Source organism: Perissodus microlepis, chromosome 1, assembly GCF_051167445.1.
Source record: "Perissodus microlepis isolate ML-2025 ecotype Zambia chromosome 1, ASM5116744v1, whole genome shotgun sequence".
Classification (NCBI taxonomy): domain Eukaryota; kingdom Metazoa; phylum Chordata; class Actinopteri; order Cichliformes; family Cichlidae; genus Perissodus; species Perissodus microlepis.
Genome location: NC_140461.1, coordinates 23684255 through 23708568, shown reverse-complemented (window position 1 = coordinate 23708568; position 24314 = coordinate 23684255). Strand labels below are relative to the sequence as shown.

The window sequence follows — 24314 nt, the reverse complement described above, 5'->3', positions numbered from 1 at the left end:
TACAGTGGTGCCACTGGACTCAAGAGCAGTGGAGAAGTGTTCTTTGGAGTTATGAATTATACTTCTACTTCTGGTGATCTGGCGGACGAGTTTGTCTGACTGCACTGTGCCAAGTGTAAAGTTTGGTGGAGGGGAGGGGGGTAATGATGTGGCGTTGTTTTTCAGGAGTTGGGCTTGGAAGTTTGGTTCCAGTTTAGGAAACCAATTTTGGACAATTTCATGTGCACAACTCTGTAGGAAGAGCTTGGGTATGGGCCCTTCCTGTTCCAACACCAGCGCACAGTTTGGTGTTAAAGAACTTGGCTGGCCTACACAGAGTCCTGACTTGAACTCGATAGAACACTTTTGGGATGAAATTGTGAATTTGACTGTGAGCCAGCATCTCGTCCAACATTAGTGTCTCACAAATGCATTTCTGAAAAAACAGTCCAAATGCCCTGTGAACACTCCTAAACCTCATGGAAAACCTTCTCAGAACAGCAGCAAAGGGTGGGCCAACATATCATATTAAACCTTATCGGTTAAAAAATGGATGTCACTGAAGTTCATATGTGTGTGAAGGCAGACTTATGGCAATATCTATCTATCTATCTATCTATCTATCTATCTATCTATCTATCTATCTATCTATCTATATATATATATATATATATATATATATATATATATATATATTACATCTGTTCACAGTTCAGTAAATGTAATTGTCCAAAAAGCAGCAGGATAGTTTCCACCAAATGTGTTGATTTTATATCACAGTTAAAATTCTTAACTGTTATTACCAGAAGCCCTTGTACCATTAAAACATGTAAAAGTTAGTTGTGAAATACATGACAAGTACAAAAGCAACTTTTTTCAACTGGTTACAGATTTATAAAAATGATGTATCAGCCAGCTGGAAATCCATGGAACATTAATTTGAGGTCTCTCTGTTGCACTGAAGGTTTACCGGGTTCTTTACTTTCTGGATAAGTTTTATGACCCCGGAGCCCATGAGACTCATTCAGACTCTTTCTTTACTGTAGGTAACACTGTGTGGGTGGAAGAGAGCTTCCACTTAGAATTCAATCAACAAACACAAATAAATAACCAACGGAAAGGTCTGTTTTTTCAATCTTTATTCCTCTTCATTTCATTATGATTAATTGTTTAATAGTAATTAAAATAAAGCTAAAAGTGTAGATTCAATAATTATCACCCTGTTATATTTCATAACAGATAAACATGTGGGTTTGTCACCTCTGAAATAATGCAGCTCAGCTTGTCAGTGGCAGAAAGCTGTCAAAATAATTAGCTTATGCAAATGGGAGCTTAGAACCTGAGGAAGCCACCTCTGCAGAAATAATAAACCTGTGTGTTTTGTATCTAGAGGCATAGCAGTAGCATGACATAGCAAATGATGGAGGGATGAGCGCTAACGCTGCTCATGCTGCTTACCACACGTTTGTATTGGCATAGCTAATTAAGCATAATTGAGTGCTTTCTACTATCCTTTCTCCGGAGGCCCATATCTACCCTCTGTTGTATTTATGCAAAGGTTATTTGGAGACAAAAACAATCCAATTACACGTAGAGTATTGGCTTTGCAAAAAATGCAACAAGGACTTGGTCACAGGCCCTCAAAACATCTTGCTCTATAATAAAACCAACAGTCTTTGACTTTAACATGTGGTCAAATGCCAAGCAAATTTAGTCCTTTAAGAGCTGTCAACCAAAAAAAACTTTGAACATGAACTTAAGCTTTGAACCGCAGTTCACTTGAGCATCCTTGCAATGCCAAAGTATTTTAGTGCTATTTTACTTTTTGCACACCCTAAGTTTAACCACAAACCATCAAAAAAGGAAAGACAAAGACATCAGAAATCACCATGCACCCCTGGACTCATTGAGTTCTAACTATGAAATACGATAAATTTCTAATACACGTTCACACATGCAAGATACAGACGCTGGCTAAGATTTAAACACACATTCAGTCATTAACAAAGCCATCATATTCCCCATCATGCCAAAACCATGTTAAGACCATATAAGAGGGCTCTGTGATCATTACGAGATGACACTGCCAATTACAATACAGCATTTCCGTTTTGTCTGTAAGAGGCAATAGAGGGATTAACTTCAGGACTCTCTGCCTCTCCTCTTCCCTCTCATGAAGCAGGCTATGTTTACTGACTAATCTCTTTTCTTGCTTTAACCATAAATGTGATTACCACTACACAAGAGATAATAAAACCCCATATCTTAGCAGTACCAAAGAGCATGAATTAAAAGCTAAGCTGTAGCCTTGAGGAATATCTAAACCAAATAAAATCCACAGCATAAGAACTATTTCATGTTGGGTGCATACAGCCCCCTACTGGCAAACACTACTCACTATTTAGCCAAATCCAACACAACAAGCTCCATGATCATCTTCTGTTGAATATGAGCAACAGGTATGCAGACACTTTCCAAAGGTATGTTCCAAACAGTGGTTTGACAGGACTCCAAAGTCAGTCCTTTACTTGCTCCGATTTACAGACATGAGGGAATCTCAAATGTGTGTTTCAGCAGATTACACATGATGCACTCACATATGAGTCTCACTGTTACTTTGATTCTTGCTGTCACCTCCGCCAACTCTTTAAGGAGAGGAAAACCTGCCTTTAATTGTCAATGAAGTTAAATGTTTGTGCATTAACCAATTATTTAAATTGGTTCATAAAATGTAAAACACACACACACACACACACACACACACACATATATATACAGGCGATGAAACTACACGTTGAGATTTTTACATAAAGAGCAACATGACTAATGCTTTTACGCATGCGGCTCACTCCTGGTGTCTGTTTGATTGTGGATAAGAAATGAAAGGCAGCTAAATGTGATTCACCACTGAGCAAGTTGGAAATGGAGAGGATCACGCGACCTTCAAAGAGCAAATAAAAAAAAAAGACAGAGAGAGAGAGAGGATATATAGATATAGACCGATTCAGTCGCAATGGCATCCACTGAACACTTTTCAAATACCGACGAATAAGTTCAGATAAAAGCTTGGACAAAGTCGACCTCATGGAATATATTAGGAGAAAAGGCTGATACTTTTCATGAAACCGCGGATGACTCTACATGAATCCGCTATTAAAAGCGGGGGTGAAATGCAGCATGTTAGTGACGGGACATATTAAATGGTTAAAGGTCTGAGGGAGATCACAGAGATTATTGTAAAATTGTTTGATTTAAGGGGAAGAAACGAGACGTGACACGTGGTGAAGGGGGCCAAACGCCTCGTTGATTTGTCAGTTTCGCCTACCTGATATTTCCTGATGAGGTACATTGACGAGGCTGAATCCTTTAGCGTTATAAGCTTGTCTAACCTCGCTACAGCTCCGCGCTTTGCTTTCACCACCGGATGACAGGGACAGCACCGACAGAGTACATAAGGCGACTTGCAGTCTCCACATCGCATACATCAGTGAAATCCTTGATAATATTTCACAGAGAAATAAGAGATCCGATAGAATAAGAGAAATCCCAAAAAACAAAGCCTGATTGAACGATTTCTCCAGTCTGCGCGATCAGATTTTCATTTTTTAAAAGAGAGAGAGGGAGAGAGACTCCTCACTTTAGATGCTGGTGCTTCCACCTCATTTTCCCCTCGAAAAGAAAAGAAATAGCCAACGAGTCAGATCGGTCCCAGTCTGAACAAAATCCTCGTGAAGAAGCTACCTGGTGCTCAGTGTGCCAACAACTTCTCCAGCGCACGCACACACCGCTGCCCCGTGTTTATGTCAGTGTGAGGAAAGCGAAATGCAACGGAGACGCACGCTGCACAGCGAGCAGAGCGCACAGGGCAGGGCAAAACATGGAGTGGAGTGGCTGCGACTTCAGCAGCTCACATCCAGGGGCGCGTACTGTCCTCTGCCATTTATGCATCCTCGGTAACGCACACTATCGCACATTAGAGTGGAGACACATGTTGGAGGCGCGGGGAGTGTGGGCGGAGTACAACGACACACTGGCCACACACTTGAGGTTATTTCCTTTTAATGTCATCAATCTGATGTTGGCGCACGAAATAGAAGAACCCTCTGTGACCATTCCGTGTCTTTTAATGAATCCAATCGATGGGAGTAATAAGAGGGAAGGCTAGAAAACTCATCCAAAAGATAAGGCACAATATGATCTTAGCAGCTATGAACATTTGTAACGCACCAAATCCTGTTTGGAGCACCTCAGCGGACTGCGCGTTAACTTACTGTAATTTCCTGGACACATAACCCCAGCACGACCTTTGGTTAATGGTATACCAAGTATTCATGAAATGCAATGTTTCAGGCAACAAAACAAATACTAGTGGCACAAACAGCCACAACATTTATCAAATATATAATACAGCACATCACACATTTTATCTCTAACCTTTTTTTCCCTTAGTTTAAGATGATGCTCGCATTAAGTCAGGACTGTTTGTCTGTCTTATATTCATGAAGATGATTTGACCCAATTTAAATGCACTACCCACAAATGGCAACATTGAGCTGACTTATCACACTATAGCATCAAAGTGATTTCCAACATCTTTTAACAATGAGGTAACTTTGTTAGACGAGGAGGGAAAAGTTTTACAGTTATAATGAAGAAAATCTGCGAGGAAAAGTATCTCGTTATATTGTGAAATACTTCCTCCTGAGAGTAAAAAAAAAAAAAAAAAAAAGTAGAGTGAATCTCATAATATTCAGTATAAACACTCCCTCTGTGTGTTTTTGTGTTTCGGGAGCTGCTTGCTTGTTAAAATCAGCTTTAAAATACACCGCATAAGTGCAATTAGACATAACTCAGGGCTGTGAAATGTAAAGGAGAAAACCAGGAAAGCAGGGTTGCACTAGACCATAGAAAGCATAAAAATTTGAGGGAATGATCGTGTCTTAATTCGTTTGGGGCTAATGCAACATGAAATTATGCATTTACTAAGCAATGTAGATGGGACTCATCATTTCAGACTGTGAATACTAAGGGATGCTCTCTATGATGTTTGATTATCGCTTCAGGATGTACAGAAAGACCCATCTGCCCCAGTGAAAAGTCTATCTCATTTTTAATATTAGATTATTAGGATCTTTGCGCCCTGAAGCAACAGGGCAGCCCAGTATCTTTCAGTAACAGGCAGGCACATTTTTTCTTGCAAATACAAAATGCATGGTCTTAAAAATACTTCAGACTTCAGTTCTAGTAGGGACTGATCATTTAAAACTATTAGTCTGGTTTGAAGATAAATATTCAGTTACGGATATATTTCTCAGCTCATTTGAAATCAGCTCCCTTTATCCACACCTTTGCTCTGAATCCGTTGCACTTCCCTTGAAGTTACATAACACAATAATCCTGAGTAATAAACATCCTGTAAGTAAACAAGCTTTATTGAATTTTGGTTGATACTGGAATTGAGGTTTGTCAGATTAGCCTGCAGGCCAATGGAATTGCTGTGTACTCAGCTAATGCTGGTAATGATTAAATACTGAGCAGGTCAGATTTGGATGTTAGTCAGGCACTTTTATATTTTACAGAATAACACGATACCACATTAGCTACTGCAGAAATGATTAAATGTGCAAATTTGAAGGGAAAAACTGAACTATGGTGAACTTTGACCTTAGTCTGCAGAGGTCAGCCAAGCATTCACAGTAAAATAAGGAGCATCAATTTCTGCCTAAAAGTCTTTTAACTGAAGCAAATACAGAGTAAAATCTGTACAGTCGTACATGACTGAACATCCAGATGTTTTTAACAGCTGATGGACCTCCTCCTATAGGTCGGTGTATGTCATCATGCTCTTAATCTCTATGTGTTGGTCAAAATACCCAGCAGGCTCATTGGCAGATACAGGGGAATGGGTCTAAATGAGAGCTAGCTTTTAGCTAATCTCTGTTACCTAAAATAGTAGATGATTACAGTATCTATAGCTGTAACATCCACAGGCATAACAGCCCTGTGAGAGCTGTTGTCTCTCTCTCTCTCTCTCTCTCTCTCTCTCTCTCTCTCTCTCGCACACACACACACACACACACACACACACACACACACACACACACACACACACACACACACACACTGCAAAAATAATATAGCATCATTCCAGCTTTTGATCAGCACTATGGACAGCAACTACACTACAAAAAAACACAAAAGAGTTCAGCGCCTTGGAAAAGTAACATAAAGACAGATGTAATGTCTATAGCATGAAACAAATGAGAGAGGCCCATTAACCACAGGTTACTGTACCAAACAAGCACACTTATTCAACCAGCTTCTAGATATATCACACACACACACATTACAGTATGAGTGCATATTTTTAACATGTAAACGGTAGCAATGTTTCAGCCCTTTTACAAAAACAGAACTTTTTCTTTTGGGCCTGGAGTTCAGCAGAGTCACTGACAGCACTGCTCAGATCCAAAGTCCTGGTGGTATGCTCGCCATGTTCTCTTCTCATCACTTTTTTGTTTTTTTACTTTGGCTTGCTAAACATATTTTATAATGCCACTGCACCAACAAACTGCTCCTTGAGACACTTGCCGAAAAAAAAATTGTTGCATAGCTGATGTCAGCAGGTATGCAACAATTTGGTCAACAAGGTCAGGAAGTACAAGTAATATATTTCCCAGCATGCCCATCTGCCATCAAAACCTTTCAGAAAAAGGGTGCCTGCTTTAATCAATGGAGGGTAAAGGACTGAATAAATATTTGCAGAGCTAAAATTTGTATAGCCTGTTCACTTTAACGTAATTATGTAAATATGCGCTTTCCGTGTAATGTTGAGGGGCCCATTGGCTAGTCCTGTCGAGTGGTCCTATCTGAGCTTTCAGATCATGGGACATTCCTCCTGTTACCCCATTAGACATAATGCCTGTGGTAACAGTGGTGTGCAATACTGCAAATTTAGGTATCATATTTTCATCTCCAACAAAAGCAATTTATTGAACACACTTCAGTGGACTACACACTGTACTGAACCTAGATGATAGAAAGTATCAATCCTATCACGCTGGTACTGATCCGATAGCAAACCACTGTTGATAGCGATACCATCAATATTTGGATTGATCCGCCCACCTCTAGTAACGGCCATGGAAATTCAAAGCAAGACAAAATATTGGATTCAAAACTCAAGTTGAGATTAAAAAAAAAAACTATTTCCTAAATCCACCAATTAGCTAGCTGTCCATCCATGAAACAGCACTCTCAGCATTTTGCAGAAAAGCTCACACTCCAGATCAGAAGCCAAACTGAAAATGTGCTAAAGACATTTCTTGTTGGTTTCGCTGTAGCTGTGAAATATTACTGGCTGATATAGACAGGAGACCCTTCATGCATTACAGGCATCACCAGTGTTTCTCCTCGGAAAGTGTTTACTCTGTGTATGCAAGCATGCACGCACCATAACAAGCTAACAAGTGAGTGTGACAGCTGCAGAAAGGATGAAAGGGCGAAGAGCAACATACGTGTTTGAACATGTACATTATTAAGCTGGATATTTTGCCACCAAATTCACATTCAGTTAAACTTTATTTTCACATGAAATCTGTAGATAGGCTGTGACCATCCCCTCCCCATGACCCTGCAATGAATAAGTTGGAGAGAATGGGTGGATAAAATCTGTACATCGGCATATATTACTCTGCTGCCTGCCAGATACACAAATAAAATGATCTCCCTGAGAAAATAACATTTCTTATTAAAAACGAGTCATTTCCTGCTCTGAATTGCTTTTAAAAAAGATATGGGGAGCATCATCATACCTAACCACTAAAACAATAAAGTAGTATAGCTGCAAAATGTTGGGCAAAAAAAAGTAAAATCTGACGTCACCATTGAGGGAATTCTGTCACGTGTAAAAATGATTGCTGTTGGAAAATTACAAGGACTCCAAAAAGAAAAGATCTTCACTGACCTAAATGAGCCACAAGATATTAGTTCTCTGTGTCAGCGCTGGACATTATCTTGACACCGCCGAATAAGACAGACTCAGCCATTTGTGAGATCTAAATAAAATGGAAAATGAAATTAATTTTCTTTCATTCTGTTCCTTTTATACAAGGCTTTTGTTTCATAAGTTTAAGAAGTAAATCAGTTTTTGTCTACAGAATATTGTAAAAAGTGACTGTGACTGAAAAAGGAAACATCTGGTGACCATTCAGGAACTTCTCTCACAACTGTGAGTAAATGAATTTCTGTCTTAATTGCATTTCACTACACGCCACCCATTTGGGAAGTTCATGCCCTAAATAGTAGAAATCAGATAAATATAAACACCAACATGGACATGGTAGGCTGACATGTGGTTATACTTCCAGTGAGCTGACTCTGGCATTACAAATATTCATCAGTGAGAATTTTATAAATTTGTTGCTGCTGACAACATTGGTCAATGGGTCTAAAGTCTAAGCTATTATAATATAATATGATATAACATAACTCATCAAAATTGTGTGATTTTATCAGCTTTTTGTTCAAACGCTCAGCCCACCTTAGATCATGCTAAAGTGTTTTATCTTCAGCCTAAATTCAGTTATCGATTCTATTTAGCAAGAATTTGCCAGTCAGCCATAAACCAAGTCCTCCGTGTTCACCGTGGGTTTCCTCCACACAGCACTCTAATGCCCCTACTCACGTAATAAGTCCTTGTTAATGATGCCTAAAGATGATGGCCAGAAGGTGATCCTGGTAGTGGATCGATAACTCACCACGAGGAGTCATCCCATAGTTCATCGTGCACCACAGGGAAAACTGAGCTTTCCCTCTCCAGGCGTACTGTTTCATACTAGAGTGTTCATTTCAGAAATTTGATTTCCCCTTTTCACGAGATATGAAAGGTTTTTTATTTTTTATTTCTTTATGTGTAAATCCATCAATCCTGACTTAAACAGTTGCACTGACTGACATACTTAAAGGCAGATAAACTGATCAATCAGAATCAATAGACAGAGAATCTACCCATAAGCCAGCTAGAAGAAAAACGGACTGACACGATCATTTATACTGTGGGTGTTATATATGCCTCACTGATGGATCTCCAAGCATCCCACAGTAAAAAGAAATATTCGAATCATCCATAAAGGTCAGAGATTAAATGGGGCAAACCCCACTTGTTCATTTTCCTCTCCAAACTCGAACTACCAGTTAGAAATATTGATTAAAACCACAATCACTGCATCCCAGTTTGCTGCATCTCTGCTTATAATTTGCTTTTTATCTTTTAACCAGTGTGGCGTGCATTGTCATAGCTGAGATATACAGTAAGCAGATGAAGAATAAGGTCATTTTGTTCACATTAGCACAGCAAGCAAGGGCATGAATAATTGATCGCATATTTATAATTCATGAATGTTTAAGACAAATATGTGCAATCACCGTATATAGGTAAAACTTTTTGAGATGGATGACCACAGCTTTTTGATGGCTGCACTGTGAATGAAAATGCCCAAATATTACATTTATTTATTTATTTTTAATTTTCATTAAAAATACAATAGCTGTCATTCTTCGAAGAGTCATAACATCTCTATAATACTTAAGAATGTGCTGTACTAAAAAGATTCTGTATCTTCTTCTTCCTGTTCAGAATGCCCAGAATATCTGCACATGGAGGAATTATTGAGTAATCAAAAGTGAAATTATCATATAACAGATCCTTTCCAGCCGTGTCCTCAGCTGAACCAAGTCAGGAGAATCCTGCTTGTTTAGCCCCTATCAAAAGTCACCAATTAAACCATAGTTTAAGGAAACAACACAAGCTTAGCGTTACAACTTTCACATATAAAGTATTGTTATATCATCCTGTGTAGTTTACAATGTTTTAATTGGTTTGGAGATGAGTTTCCTCCTGTGTTGGGGAAATCTGGTCCTAAATCACTCACACTTTCAGAATATTACACTTGTATGTAACAATCCCTTCAACAATACAAGTTTGTTTCACATTGGAGTCCTTAAAGGCGGCTTATCTTCTTCATTCATACTTGATTCATAACTAGGTAAAATGAATTGTATGAGACATATGTAAGTCTCATGAGGCATACAATACATACAAAATAGCAATTCCATTATATGCTGCACCCTTCAGTGCAAAGCAAAACAGACTTGAGAATATAAAGTGATCAGATAAAATCGAATATATTCCAAGCAGTCTGCACTCTCTAATGATTTTGGATGTGAAGACACAATCAATAAACTGCATGGTTTCTCAAATGTTAAATCACAGTAGGCCTTGTCCTTAATCATTTTCACTCAACATGGGAAAGGTCATGTCAGAATAGCATCAATCTGTTGCTGACATGCATTAAGTGGACTAAACAGGCAGACTTGATCAATTTTCTTTTTCTTTTTTGTGATTAGGCCTTGGTTGAGACTGCCAGCCGATTATGTAAGAAACAACAGAAATGTAAATCCTCTCAAAACCATGTATTATAATAATATGATACTGGTTAATACAGTTTAAATCATTTAATGTATTTAGTTAGCCTCTCTTAGCCTGGGACAGGCTCCACAGCGACCCTCAGTGACCCTCTACAAGAAAAAGCAGTATAGCTGATGGATCAAATAAATCAGATGTGCCAACATGACATGCAGTGATGCAAATGCAAAAGTGGTTTCCTTAATTCTTAACACAACACTTCATTTTCTCTGATATGCATTTAAACCTTGATAATTTATTCAAATGATTGCAGCACGAGCCATTTCTATGTTTCATGCATAATTCAAAATAGTTTCAGGTGGTTGTTTTCACGGAGTAAAAACTGTTTTGAGCTAATGATTAATGATGTCCTAAGGCTTGGTAATTAGGGATCTGAAACTTTTTGTAAATACGGTCTGACGACTTATGGAGTGTTGGAAGAAAGATAATTATTCTAGCATCAAAACAAGTAACTGGTTATTTGAGCTAAAGTTTTGTTTTGCAGAATGTTTGATATTTCACAGGACTTGTTGATTACAAGTAGAGAAAATCGTACTTTTCAGCGTATAATATGCATATTTTATGATGTGATTTGAAGCTACCAAGAACTTTAATCACATAAGAAAGGAGGTACTCCAGAAATTTCACACAACAAGATTGTGTTTTGAAAATGTGGTGATTGTTTGAAGACCATCAGCGTTTATGAAGCGGAGAGGCTTTGCTGTTATCCATTTTTTCTACAGAACATTTAAACTTCCATGTTTCAGCATCTTTTGCCTGGCAACCCCTCACAGTCTGGAAGCAATCAACCCAGCAGTACGCACTGCATTGTAGGTGGAATTTACAAGGATGTGTCTTTACAAAGGCACAAAAAGGCAATAAAGAGCTAGGAATTGTTTCTCCCCTCTGTAAGGACAAGAGGCCTGTGCCAGTTGGTGATCGGATCAGGTTTCAGAAAACTAAGGTGAGGCATTAAAATATGTTTACCCACAAAAGGTGTTTGTGCTCTTGAAAAGGTTACAAACCACAAGGCCAAGTGTCTGAAACAGTAAAACCACTTAAGTACAGGCATGTGAAAAAGAAAGTTCTCTGTGGACTCTTTGCTGTCTTGTAAAATACTGAGGCAGACTGTGATTCCACAGAACCACCTTTAGCAGCAATAACTTGAAGCAATTGTTTTCTGTGTGACTTTATAAGTTTCTCACATCATTGTAGAGGAATTTTGGCCCACTCCTCTTTACAAAGTTGCTCAAGTTCATTGAGTTTTGCAGGTGTTCATTATGCACAGGTCTCTTAAGGTACTGCCACAGCATTTCAATCAAGTTGAAGTCTGGACTTTGTCTGGATCATTGCAGGAACTTGATTCTTTTCTTTTGCAGTCATTCTGTTGTAAATTGGCTGCTGTGTTTGGGATCATTGTCCCGTTGCGTGACTTAGTTTCAGCCAAGCTTTAGCTGTTGGACAAATGCCCTCACCTTTGACTCTAGAATACTTTGGTATATAGAGCAAGCCCAGATATCCTGGGTTGGGTTTTTCTCCAAATGTGTGTCAAAAATCTTGAGGTTTGTTCGGATGTCATGTTCTTTTCAGAGAGACAGAGACTGCTTTCTGTGGAAACCCTTTCAAACAAGCCATACTCGTTCAGTCTTTTTTAACTGTACTGTCATGAACTTTAACATTTAACATGTTAACTGAGGCCTTAAATGGAGTCTGAGATGCAGCTCTTCTGAGCACAGTCTAAAACACCAGAATGCTCCGGACCATCCAACTGCCAAAACTCCTGCTTTTATCGAGGTGCTCACACTTGCTGATGATCGGTTAATCAAGCACACTTGATTATCAGCATCTCGTTGTTATTTATCTTCTTAATTCCTCTGAAAGCAATAAGGGTACTTAGTTTATCATAAGATGGCATAGATGTTCAATCAGTTGTGTTTGTTTCAGTTTACTGCGAAATGTAATGGATACATTTAAAAATGCAATATTTTGGAAAGTCAGATTTTAAATGTATTTTTGCACCAAAAATGCATCTGCATTCGTTTTGTCGTTATAGAAGCACTTTATTGGAAAAAGTAGATCTGCAAGTGTTTTTTTTTACTGTGTATCACATATGTTTTAAGTTATGTATGTACCAGTAACCTACACACATAAATATATTCATTTGTTCCTGTCAACTTGTCAAACAGATAGATGAATCCATGCTCAAAAAGCAGGTTTTATGGACTCAGCTATGGTATATCCTTATGCAGCTTAAATGTACATAGGCGTGACAGAGCTTAACTGCAGTGCATTCATCATAAATGATTTTCTGTCTGCACATTTATTTATGTGTTTTAATAATGGATAAAGGAAAGTATGTCAGGATGAGATATGGTTCTAGGTACCAAATATTTAAGCTGCAGCATGTACTTTGGGCTTTATAGAGAGCCCGAGCTGAAGCTGAATAAACCTCTGTCCTAAGTTTGTAAAAGAGGATGCACAGCCTCCTGCGAGGCTCGTTTGATATTTATCACTTCAACCCATCAGTTGATGAATAGGATGACTCCCCTCATTAATGACACGCCTGGGGGTGACACTGATCAAAGATACAATCTCAGAATGAAGTGATAACTTGAGAACTATATATCCATGATAATAAATGACTCAGGTGTGAAAGTGTCTTTTGGGATACCCTGCGTACCCAGGATTGAAGGTGCCTGAGGGTGGTGTAACTTCTCTTTGAGCAAGCAACACGTTGGGAAAAAGCTGAGTCTTTTGGATTCTCTTTTTGTAGCTTCAAACAGAGCTCTAGTGCGAGTTTCCAAAGGCGTGAGGCAACCTCTGGTAATGTCTTACTCGTGGAAGTGTGTCCTTTAATACATCTCCCAATAAAGTTGGTCTGTCTAAGTTTGTAAGACAGACAGATTCACTTGATGCTTTGGCCCTGGGTATTTTTTTTCCTCCAAGAAAATTACAGTTACTCCTGAATAAATGTCCTGGAAATGCTTGACTGAAGCAAACTCTGATCTTTATATACAGTAATTCAGCTTTCTGTCGCACTTTAATGTTTGCCTGTGCTAAACACCAGAAACAGATTTTTCTATCTGTTCTGGGTGCCAGTTGTCATGTCATTTTTAGTTAATATGTGCTGGTATGTAAAACATTGTTGGATTCCTGTGACAGAAGCTGCAGTCATCTGAAAAAGTAATTACACCCTGTGGAATCTGTTGTGCTCAACTTCAGAAAAGCAAAAAGAGGACTTCATGGAATGTTTCTCTGGTGTCAATGTGGGCTGATAAATTTGTTTTTAGTGAGTATGTTGACAACTGTCAGACAGACTGCCAAAAATTATCATATGAACATTCTTGCAATTCTTTGCTTTATAACCTGCAGCTCCCCTTTAGTGCTATGAGCCCTATATTGCAATAAAGCAGAATCTTCCAAGGCTGAAAATATGAGCCAACAAATAGTGCCAAAATCTACTCTTCCAGGTATGGCTACTTGAGGTTTGGCACTGAAAGCTAATTAATCCCCAGTGCCTTCCATATTAAGATCCTCAGGTTAACTACAAAAATAAAACAAAGAAACAAATGTTGTTTTTCTCTTTACCAACTCATCAGAGTTATAGCAGACATGTTATAGGTTAATTTCAAACAAAAGCCCAAGGGCACATGTATTACATCGAATCAGTCATGATCTTAAAGGCAGTCGTGCCCACAATGGTGCTGATGCACACAACTCAAACTTTCTTTTGCACTTGCTGCTGTCTTTGATACCGTGGATAATGCCATCGACTGCAGATGACAGGAAAGCTCAGTGCAGCTTTTAAAGGAAACCAAGAAACACAAGTTGTGGTGCCTACCTACATCTTACAAAAATTGGGGATGTTTTTTTTTTAAACAGCAGACTTAAATAGTTCAAAGTTTCAGTATATACTATATAAGTGGGTTGCTTGCGCATGTGCCTGAGTGCACAGAACCTAATTTGGGTATCTGCAAAATGGAGCACAGATGTACATGGTTTGTTATGTAGGTGGCAATTGTTTGTGGCTATGAAGCTGGCAGTGATGCACAACTGTCCGCCTTCCAACTGGCAGCAAGAACAGCAGAAGAGTGCTCCTCTCTTTCAATGCATGCATGCCTTTGTTTGTTGATTCGATCATTCTTATGTGCAATCAGCTGCTGATTTTGCTCTTGTCTTTTGTTCTTGAATATGATGCAGAACAATGATGATTAAACTCGGCTAAATTTAAAATAATAGATATTTCAGGTGGTTTTCTGCACACATTGGAAGTTTTGAATAGGTTTTAAGCTGGCTGCACTGCTGCTAGGGTTTGTTTCAGTTATTGATCCTGACCGCTCTGTTGTGTTTGTGCGATTGGTCCCGTTTTGTTGTTTTGATATAATGCTACTCACATGTGGTACAGCACACCCAAGATGCCTGTACTTCAGCACTAACTAGCAGGTAAGTTTATCTGTGCATTGCTTCTACACTGTGTGAATGCAGCTTGTTAAACAAGCTCAGTAGCCTTAGTTAATAACTTAGCATGCCAATGTCTTATCTCATTCTCCAAATATGCTAACACTGCCCACCACATACACCACATGTGTGATCATGCTAGCATAAGAAAGTACAACATTTTCTTTTCTTGTGAATGTGATACCTTTGGACTCTACAGCCACTCAGGCAGAGTTTGAGCGCATGATCTAAGCTGGCAGATCAGGGTTATTGTGACAGTGTGACAAACACTTTACCGTAACATAATTTCTCTGTTTCTCTACTTGCATCTTTGGTGATTTGTTTTGTCTATAGCTAGAGCTATAACTCCTTTCCTTCAGTTTTTTAAAGAAAGTATGTCATTACGCTGGTGATGACAGCACAAAAAGATGCATCTGTCATTATCAATGACAAGTAGGCCTTTTTTAAACTTTGCCTTGTGTTTTTTTTCTCTCCAGTCAGACTACACAGTACTTTTCTTTCTGTCTTTCGGGAGCTGGCATCCTGTCATTCAACCTTTTAGAAAAAAAATCTTTGGGACATCCGCCTAAGAATTTTTTATTTTCTTTGTTTAGTTTCTCTTCCTGTCTTCCCTTAAAAACACACACCCACTCACCCACACACACACAACTATTTACTGTAACCAAACAAAACCCATTCAATTTTTACAACAGCACAATTGAGGCTATTTTAATTTTCTAATTTGTAATAATGTCAGAGTTTCCTGGTTTAAATGAGCACATTTGCTGGCAGTTAGTTAAAACAGTGACTGTCTCACACAAGTTTTGAGACTGACTTTTTTACAAGAGTGCGCTCAGATGTTTTAATTATTTGTGTAGCAACGGCAGCAAAACAGTTTGGGAAAATAAAATAAAATAAACAGCTTGCCAAGTCTACCACTGACCCACTTAGCTGCAGTGTAATATACTGCAAGTTGCCTGACAGGGGAACAACATTAGCAAAACACCCAATAACAGAAAAAAATACAGCATCTTTCCAGCTTACTCACAGAATTAACTTTTTTTTCAAAATTTTCTGGCTAAGGTAACGCAAACATTGTGCTACTATATAGTGTGCACAATCACCTACAATGTTTGCCATGCCATAGGCAAGCTCTGCTACTGATGGATTCGGTCACACAGGGCTAGAAACTCGTCCGCAACCTCGTGTCAACCACTAGGGTCACTTGGGAGAGATGTGTACTTCCCTGCTGGTGGTAAGAGGTTGCTTGCTGGGTGAAACTGGTCAAAAAGAGGATATAGCACCAAAAACCTTCTAATTGCTTTAGTCAGCCAGTGGTTGCTAGGCAGTCACTAACCAGTCTGTAGACCAGTGTGACTGGGAACTAAATCTATTTAACAAGCAACCAATGATGTAAGTTTTCCAGCTCTTTCAGTCATGATTAACGCCACAAAAGGTTCCTCAAGGTTTGGAAATGTCAATGTGTTAAGTGTGTGGCACTGCGTAGACTCTTACATGAACCTAAATGCTGCTGACATGAACAAAGGTGGTGTTCGATACATGGAAAAACAACATGAAACCTGCATCGTGTGATCTCTATTTCAACAACATTTTTAGTTTCTCACCCATCACAAGACGTTTTCTCTTTCAATATTTAGTCTGATCTGAAAGACACCATTCTTGTATCTCTTTCCAAAGACAAGCTTGGCCTTTTTTACTCTGTGAAACTTAGAATAAAAACTGGGAGGCGAGGGTTACACATCATATCAGCTCCAGGACTATGGATATTTCACTGACCTTTACAGCGGCAACAGGGGAAGCAAAGAACTCTGTCTTTAACTTCAAATGCATCATTTTGAGCTCTTGGGCAGTTAAATACTGGTTGTCAGAAGAGTTAAATTGGCTCTGTAACAGCCAATGTAAATCTACTGTAGCCTCACTATGCAATAATAGATTAGCATTTCAATGCAGAAATAACATCAAATATTTAAGTGGGAAAAGATTATTCTTTGCTTTGTTCTGCAAAGGTAAAAGAAAAAAACTGAAATGTGTTCAGGAACAAGAATGTTTTTCACTACAATTACATAATAATCGAACTCCTGAAGGACCAGGCAAAACACTCCAGGGAGTACAGAGCATCCTGTCCTGTGCTGTTTGAAAAGTCTAACTTTTCACAGCAAAGCACACAAATGAGGTAATTGAAATACTCTTGTTTCCAGCAACATATGAGAGGGTGTGATTGCCTACTTGTTGTATAATAGCAAGACTAGAACAAGGAAGCACAGAAATTGCGTGCTCTCAGGGAATTTTTGTTAAAGCTGTATTATTCTGGATCGACAGTGCACTTCAGCTTTCAGGGAATCTGCACTGGGAAAAACAAGGAAACTTCTGCTGAAGAAGCTGGGCTTAAGGACAAGATTATGCCATGGCTGTTAATGCTGAGAATGCTGCTGTAAGCAATTAAAATAACCCAAAAAGGACAGATAAGAGTTTTACAACACTGCAAGAAAGATCCACAGAGGTACTGTAAGAATTACAATTTGAAAAGATTCATTTAGAATAAACTGTGTGGGTGTTTCTGTTTTTATTTTTTTTTGTTTTTGTTTTTGTTTTTTTTACTAGAAACTGCTACAAAAATACAGACAACATGAGGAGCCTAGAACACAAAAAGAACCCTGTGGTCCAGGGAGATGTAAACATGATGGAAAATTAAGGGGGCGGACTAAATATGTCTTGTCTGCCAATTATGTCCCTGCAAGGCAATGATTACTTTAGAAAAAGAAGGAGAGAAAAAACCGTAATGGTCCAAAAGATGACAACGCTTGCTGGAAAAATGTATTAGTATTACTCTGGATTGTGTTACAGTAACAAAGGACATCAGAGCCATGAATCTACAGAACCATCAGCATGAAGGATCATTCATGAGCCAGCTAATCCAATTTCTCTGGTGGTTAATGTTTTGCATGTCACCACAGTTATCAGTGGACACCATTTAGTCTACTTAGAGTGAAGAGACACATAAAACAAACAACTGTAATAAGAAATTCGTCATTCAAATACACGTAGGCCCGATGGCTTTGCAAAATACACTTCCAAGCTGAAAGATCACAAAATTATGTGGCGTTATGCAGAATTAAATAATGTTGCTTTCAAGTTACTGACATATTTGCAGCTCACATATTCATATGACTTCACTGCAGTGGAAGTAATGTTTGTAAAGTCTATATAGTCATACATCTCCTATCTATATCTATAGACAACAAAAATAATCTGTATCAGTGAAAAATCCCGAAATTGTACATTGGTGTTTTTTAGCTGCTGTTTTAATGACAGACATTTTTTTAAGGACATAACTGATACAGCTATTTGATGATTTAAAAAGTCGATCTGTCACCAATCAGCCAATATGTTTCATTTGTGGTCTGGTGTTTTCTCCCATGTCTTCATTCTTTTCATTTAGGGGCCATTCTGAATGACGATATTGATATATTGGCAAGTAGCTAATATTGGCCAATATATCAGTCGGGCTTTGCTTAAAAGTTTGAGACATGGACACAGTTTTTGTAATTCTGTCTCTGCACACCATCACAGTGAGATTTTAAAATCAATCAAGATATTAATAAATGGCATGGACCTGCATTTATAGAGATTCAAACGTAAGTGGACAAATTGAGATAATTGTAATTGTTCTTCTTCTTAATACTTGGATGACAATATGGATGAAATTTGGATGAAATCCTTTGTGGTTACCGACTGCCTGAATTCTAGAACTCATAGAATTTATACAATCAAATGCTGCTACCTCCCGTGAGATGATCAGCAGTCAGATCATTAATAAACACTAATGACCTTATTCCATTGCCATGCCGACACCACGAATACTCATAGACCCATGTGCAACCATACCACCCTGCCCAAAGAAGCACTAAACAGACAACCTATCCTCTATAACTCACACTAAGCTATGCAGAGTTAGTTACTCTCTGCAGATGAGTGCTACTCGTTGGTATTGAGTGTTTCGCTGAAATAAATTAACAGTTATTACAGCAGAAGAACTGTTACGATGATGTACAAAGAGGGGGGAATAAAAAAGCAGAGGTAGAGACCAGCATATATTAAAACTTTTACAGCATTGTCTTCTGTAACACAGAAATATTAAGTCATAACTTGACATAAATTAAAGCAGCTCTTTTAGTTTGCAAAGGGGCGAATGTAACTTTAGGGAATGTTTTTTAGTTTCCTCCTAAGAAGCTGCCTGACAAAGTGACTCAAACACCACACAAACAACAGCAGTGATTTTTACAATTTGTGGCTGGGTTTTGTACACAGTTTAGCATACTGATTTTAACAGAACAAAAGATCTGATGCAATTACATCTACATAGTTCTCAGTGGTAAAAAGTATCCCTTTAATATTAATAATACAGTCGATTCTTGTCTGGTATTTCAGGAAGAATCTAGACACTTTATATAAGTTTGCCAGCAGATGATATGACACCTATACAGTTATTATTATTGATGTGTCACATAAGACACTGCATAGAAGTTTTCATGACTTGTGGGTTACATCATGAATAGGATGACCAGATCCCATAACCTAAATGCAGGACAAAGAGTATTTTCATGTAGGCCTGTGTTGGGCAAATTACTAAAAAATAGCCTGAAATGATGATGTATCCAATTTAAGAAAAACAAAAACAAAAGAACACACTATGCAGAGGCAAGCATATATTTATTAATAAATTTTTCCCAGCTGCTTAGGAGCATAAATCAAAGCTCATGTTCGTTTTCATGGGCTTACGAAAGTCTTTGTGCACTTATTTTATTTCCTTTTACTCTTGCAGGGGGTGTTAAATTAGCTGCTGTTCTGTCAGCTACTCATTTTTGGGTTTCAGTGGGGATGCAACTACACACCAGCACATCTCTTTTGAGCCACAAGTTTGTAGTGAGGCATGTTTTTATTTTGTAAAAATGTGGGACATTGGCTCTGTGGGACAGGAGAAGAAATTGCTGTACTGTCCCACTGGACACCTGGTCACTGCGGTCATGAGTGTACAACAGTGTGTCACCAAGTAAATGTCTTATCTTAGGTTACTTATACATAGATATTGTATGTTTAGACCTGCACATATGTGTATGCGTATGTATTACTTATTTGTAGTGTGCAGTATTGTGCAAAAGTCTTGAGCCACTGTTGATTTCTTCATATTTTTTTGTACAATGCGAAACAGGTATAGGGCTTTATTGAAACATGCACAAAATGAAACTGAGATACAAGTGAAGACTAAAATGCATCTCCACACCATGGCAGAGCCTACATCGTGTTTTACAGAGCTCTAAACATTCACTTTGTTCCTCTCTCCTTCTCCATACATGCTGACAATGATTTAAAACAACCATTTCTAATTTAGATTTAGCAGGTCATAAGACCTTTCATATATTTCACCAAATATAATAATAATAATAATAATAATAATAATAATAATAATAATAATAATAATAATAATAACAAAGTGCAAAATATGCAATTAAAGGATGCATCCCCAAAGCACATTTCACTTCCATTTCTTTTAGCGCTCTTCTTTTCCTTTTGAGTCCAGTTCTTGTGTGATTTGGCACACCTCAGCCTTTTCTCTCTTCCCATTCCTTAAGAATAGCGTGTTGACAGCCACCCTCCATTGAGACCATTTCTGATGAGGCTTCAGTGAACAGTAGATGGATCAACTGAAGGGTTAGATGAATCTCTCAGGTCCTGTGTCAGGGGTTTGCTGATTTGTTGTTGTTGTTTGATTTTTTTTAGTTTTCTGTTTGTTTCTTTGTTAGGGCATGACTTTCAGATGCTGTTCATACATTTTTTTGTAGACCATGCTGAAGTATGTTCTTTGCTGATAGGTCTCATAGGAATCACCTTGTTGGTGTAAAAATACTATTTTATACTCATACAGAAAAAGAGAAAAAAAATACACATTACAAACAATTTTTTTGCTAAATTGTTTTAATGTGTAGACAAAAGACCGGTCCATCTGGTGCAATACTGGTGCCTTTCCTAGGTTCCCTAGCAGTTCAACAAACAGAAAAAGAAGAAAAACGTCTGACCTGAAAATCTGTGAAAAAACAGCCAAAGTACAACTTCAGAAAGCCTGGAAAACTGTTGCTCAACACCACTTTAAAAATGACAAGAATGTCTGGCTCCTTGAAAGCACAATATGGTGAAATGAGGAGTGACTTAACACTGCACAGCACTGCCCACTGTACTTAAACAAATGCAGTATTATAGTATGAAATCAAGTTTAATACTTCTTTAACATTCAAAATTGTTTTAGAAGGGAGATGACCTTACATTCAGATTGCAAACTCATATTGAGCGATATTGACAGGGGATTTTATTTAGCCCTAGAACGGACGGGCAGCCTGTCCAGGATATACCCTGCCTGTCATTCTATGACAGCTGGGATAGACTCCAGCCCTCCCTGTGACACTGATAAGTAGTTAATGCATTTCTGTGTATATTTAAACTCATTATAGTACTACAAATATCAAAAAATGTTCACATGCTAGTAGCATTTACTGCAATTTTTTTTTGTGTGTATCTAATAAACTGTAACTTGCAACTGAAATCAACAAAAGAAAAAAAAAGTGGGTGAATAAAACAAAAACAAATATTAAGGTGAACACAGAATCTGTACTTGGAAGCTTTGGCTGCACAAAATATTTAACTGTGCTTCAATGCACCTTCTTGCATATGCATATAGACGCATTTGTGTACTATGTGTAGTTTAGCATTACCACATCTTGGGAAGCACATGCTGCTAAAGAGGATGCAGTTTCGAACAATACAAGTGTAATTAATGGAACTGGCTCCGATCACCCAAATCCCCTGAACTCTTTGCCTTCAGTTAATTCTGCTGTGGCCTCTTGGAGACTCTTCTCTACCTGATGATGAGCGAGAGACTCCCGCTGTTGTCGTAAATAATCCTCAGCTCTCTTGGATGACATCCAAGGCAACTTCATATCAACAATAGTTCCAGAAACCTCCCGCCTTGGCAAACAGCTGGGCCAGATTCATCATTTTCTGGTGCTCTTTTTCCCTATCCTGCTGTTTTTCTGCTTCCCACCATTAGCCTCTGTCACACCATGAACACTGAGTTTGAGCGTTATCAATCAAAAAAAATATCTCTTAATCCAACAAAATGTCATTCTGATGTTATACTATGATGAAAAATCATAAATATAATTTTTTTATTATGGTTTTTAATCATTTATGTAACCACTCAAGTCTTTTGGAGTTTGTGTGTGTCCAGTAAGATGGTGTAAGATGAACTTTTTAAGTTCAGGTGAGTATACACTGTGTCATTTTGGGCTGTTCCAAACAAAAGATGGCAAATGGGAAGGAATGGTGATAATGATCTCAAGTTGTGACTGCTGCTCTATGATCTACGCCTGCTAACCAACCAGTAAGATCAGTGCTATACCCACTTGCACTTATAGGGAGGAAGAAAATGGGAAAAATGAAACTACACTGTGCAGAGTAAAAATTCTCAGATCCCCACGAAGAAAAAAAAGTGTAGCTGAGTTGTGGCAGCAAAGACCTGGTTTTTTAGCAACTCCTATTCCAAAAGAGTTCAGAAGCTGCATAAAAGGGAAATACAAACAGAATGCAATGATTTGCAAATCTCATAAATGCATATTTTATTCAACAAAACATAGAAAAAATAATCAAATGCTTAAACTGAGAAAATGTACCATTCAAAAGACTAAAATGTGTGTTTATGATGTCTGCAAAAAAGTACTTTCTGTATTCACATTTACACAGCGTCCCAACTTTTGTACGATGCCTTGCTATGCTGTTATTACTGCACCAAAAAGAAGGAAAAATAGTGAAGGAATTACAAGCATAAATCTGAGCCCAGGATTCAGGTATTATCATCATATAGTCCACTGTACTGTACGTACATCAAACCTGATGTTCCACCAAGGTTTATTGTGTCACAGAGTGTGGTTTGCAATCAATCTATAAGACTGCTGAAACCTCAGAGTGTGTAGATCCCAGAGTACCACCTTAATGAAAAAAAAAAAGTGATTTTCCTGCTTTATTATTTTTGAACTGGGCTGCGTAACATGGCTCTCGAACAAGTACGAAACCAGACAGTGAGACTCCATAAAGACGGGAGAACTGGAGTAAATGAGATACTTGAGTGTTAGTGGGCTATAAGCTGAAACACAACTGCAGCAGTGGTTAGAAGACACGATACTACCAAAAAGAGAAGGTCCAGTGGCCATCTTCAGAAAATGACTCTGCTTTGCATTCACAAGCAGACGGATAAGTGCTTCTGAGTTGGCACAAGTAGTATTCGTGGAAAATGCAATTTCAGTGGTGACTGGACAGGGCAAAAAAACTAAAATAAATGCTTAAACGCTGCCAAAAAATGTTTTGAAAAGGCCAGTTGAATTTTGGCAGACCATTCCAAAATACATTTGTTTTGTTTAGATGGGGAGAAGCTTGTTACCTGACTGCCTGGAGTACTTTAAAATGAAAGGTATAACAACACAACCCATCTAGCCAAACAAAGTTCATGAGAATTATCCATGAGAAAGGATATAATATCAGTCCAAACAGAGATAATATCTTATTCTCTTATCTGGCAACATTAATTCCTGGGAAAGTCAGTATATCAAGATATTAAAAAATAAACTAAAATGCCATACTTTTTTAAATAAAGAGTGCACTGTTGGGGTTTTAAGTCTTAAGTTTTATATAAGCTCAAATATTCATCAATGCATCATTTTAACTTCTCCAGCTTGCGCACTGGGAGGGCTGCGGTCTATACGAGCATAGTTTTGCTGAGATCAACACACTCCACGCCACAAAAACTGCTCAGGAATGGGTTGTGGAGCAAGCCCCACAGCAGCAATAATCATGCACCTGCAGGATGTGCTGGAACAAGCTCAATCCAGGAAGCCCATGTGATAACCTGCAGGACACCCCAGGAGGTCCCGTGTCAACGGGTCGATGAGTCAGAGGCGTTCTGAGGAAAGCAGATGTTTTCAGTGCTGCGGCTGGCTGCTGGATATGACTAAACCCATGAATGTATTCCATTTTAAATAACATATGATATTTATTATTATTGATTATTGGCACAAAAATGTATTCGGTTTCATATATTTAATGGATTTCTACTCAAGACTTAAAATTATCAGAATAAATCATTTCTAGAGTAGAAATAATTGCAATGAACTGTTGTGTCATTATTTTCAACAGTACATTTATGTACATCAGTACATCTATAATCACTATTTATTTTGTCAAGCCAATATATTTTGCGATGTTTTTGTACTGTTTGTTTGTGATTGTGCTACATCTGCGCAGTGTTGTTCATCTAAAATATGACAAATTCACAAAAAAATTGTGAATTACATATACATATATACATATA

The 24314-nt window shown here is 38.2% G+C and overlaps 1 protein-coding gene across 2 annotated transcripts in view; it reads right to left on the bottom strand.

The window, feature by feature from the left end:
• The window catches only part of gpc6a (glypican 6a), a 156338-nt gene extending 152402 nt beyond the window's left edge, over window positions 1-3936 (bottom strand). Inside the window, exon 1 of one of the 2 annotated variants that reach the window (XM_084936496.1) lies at window positions 3305-3936. In XM_084936496.1, the coding sequence (XP_084792622.1) occupies window positions 3305-3464 (160 nt within the window). In that variant the 5' untranslated portion in view covers window positions 3465-3936. The remainder of the gene's footprint in view (window positions 1-3304) is intronic. The other variant, XM_084936488.1, reaches the window with a different exon arrangement.
• Window positions 3937-24314: the final 20378 nt, after the last annotated feature.